Genomic DNA, 1,946 nt, shown 5'->3' with positions numbered 1-1,946 from the left:
AAACAACCAGAAGAACGAAAAGCCCAACCACTGGAGCCCAGTAGAGACTCGGCTTGATGCCCTTCGGGTCACACACGTTCCTGTAACTGGCCACACAGTGAGGCCCAGACTCAGGTCTTCATTTTCTAGAAGGAGGGTCCAGGAGTGCAGGGGGGGGTCCCCATCCCGGCCTGGGGTGCCTCCCCCGGAACACGTGCTCTCCTCTGGCAGGTGATGGTGAACGGGAGCCTCTTCGTGCAGTATTTCCACCGCGTGCCCTTCCACCGTGTGGACACCATCTCCGTCAATGGCTCTGTGCAGCTGTCCTACATCAGCTTCCAGGTCAGACTGTCCACCTGGCACCGGTCCCTGGGGCTGGGATGCAGGGCCCAGCATAGCTGTGCCAAGGCCCTGCTGGGTGGACCCAAGCCCATCTCCTACCCAGGTGACTCTGGGGACAACCTCTGCTTCCCTGTCCCAGTGCCTGCCCGCCCCCTCTCCTCTGTCATTCTGCCCCTCCTTCTGTGTCACCTGCCTTAGTCTCCCAGACTCCTCGGCTACCCCTTTCTCTTCATCCCTCAATTTCCATCCTGGTAAGGAGGCCATATTGTTCTAGAAAGAGCCCAGGCTCAGGAACCAAGCTGAATCCAGTTCAGATTCCCAGCTCTGCCATTCATCATCTGTGGGATCTCAGACAAGCGACTTTGCCTCTCTCAGCCTCAGTTTCCTCATCTGTAGAATGAGCAGGGTCATTGCCTGCCCCCCATGGGTAGTTGTGTGGTTCAGTGAGGAGACAGATATCAGAGGTCACACAATGGCCCCCCTGGACCCACACCAGGGTAGGTTTGACCTCTGTGTTTTAAAAACTTTGAATGTGTTGCCAACATCCAAATGGTCAGGAGAGCCGGCTATGGTGGTGGAGGTCTGCAATCCTGGCTACTCAAGAGGCTGAGGTGGGAGAATCGCTTGAGCCCAGGAATTCGAGTTGTGCCTGGGCAACATAGCAAGACCCTGTCTCCAAAAAAAATTTGTTTAAATGATAAAATAAAATAAATAAAACTAAAGAAGGTCAGGAGATACCAATACCATGTGAAAAATGGGAAGATGAGGGTATGCTGGGCCCACATTTCCGCAGGGCACCGGCAGCTGGATGGGAGCTGCTGTTACCCTTTTGGCATTTGAGGGAGCTCCCTGAGATGAGTGAAGCACACAGTAGGCCCTCAGCAAATCTGGGCTCCTCACCTTTTGGTCCTCATCTCTCATTCCCTCCTTCCCTGACTCTCTCCCCTACTGGTGGAAGGGAAGAGCTGGAGGGAGACTGCCCCTCTGCCCTGCTCACCAGAGCCTGGCCCTTTTCCCTCCCGCCTTGGCGTGGCCCTAACGCCCTTGCTGCATCCCCCTGCCTACCTGGTCTCTCCCTCTTGCCCCTGCCTCTGCCTTTCAGCTTATCCTTGGCTCTATTAATGCTTTTCCTCACTGGCCGGTGCCTTTTGTTTTAACAGAATCCCCGCCCTGTTCAGCCTGCCTTCTCCATGGTGCCGTTCTCCCAGCCTGTCTGTTTCCCACCCAGGCCCAGGGGGCGCAGACAAAAAGTGAGTTCAACACAGAGGTCCTGGGTGGCTGAGCAGACAGCAGGAAGGACCCAGGGTCTGAGAGGCCCCAGCCAGCAGGCCAGCAGGGCCTACAGGCACCATCTTGCCCACTCAAGAGTTCCCTGTTTCTGTCCGCTGGGCACCCAGAGCCGGGGACCCGGGAGTCACCCTGGATTCTTCACTCCCCCTTCTTTATGTCTCTCCAAGGCACCAATGTATCTCCCTCCCAAAGTCACCAACGTGACCCAGGCCTCTGGGATTCCTCACCATGATGACAGGGGTCCAGTTCCCCACCTCCCACACCCAACCACTGCCACAGTGACCTTCTTATAAGCAAATCTGATCACACCCCCTCCCTGCTTAAAAATCTTAAAA

The 1,946-nt window shown here is 56.0% G+C and overlaps 1 protein-coding gene across 1 annotated transcript in view; it reads left to right on the top strand.

Annotated features, from left to right (window-relative positions):
• LGALS9 (lectin, galactoside-binding, soluble, 9) overlaps window positions 1-1,946 on the top strand; it is a 142,816-nt gene that overhangs the window by 15,683 nt on the left and 125,187 nt on the right. The window contains exons 4-5 of the mRNA XM_011953563.1: window positions 211-321; window positions 1,482-1,571. Coding sequence (XP_011808953.1) covers window positions 211-321; window positions 1,482-1,571 — 201 coding nt within the window. The remainder of the gene's footprint in view (window positions 1-210; window positions 322-1,481; window positions 1,572-1,946) is intronic.

This window comes from Colobus angolensis, unplaced genomic scaffold, assembly GCF_000951035.1.
Source record: "Colobus angolensis palliatus isolate OR3802 unplaced genomic scaffold, Cang.pa_1.0 Scaffold368, whole genome shotgun sequence".
NCBI lineage: Eukaryota > Metazoa > Chordata > Mammalia > Primates > Cercopithecidae > Colobus > Colobus angolensis.
This window is presented reverse-complemented; position numbering and strand designations above follow the sequence as displayed.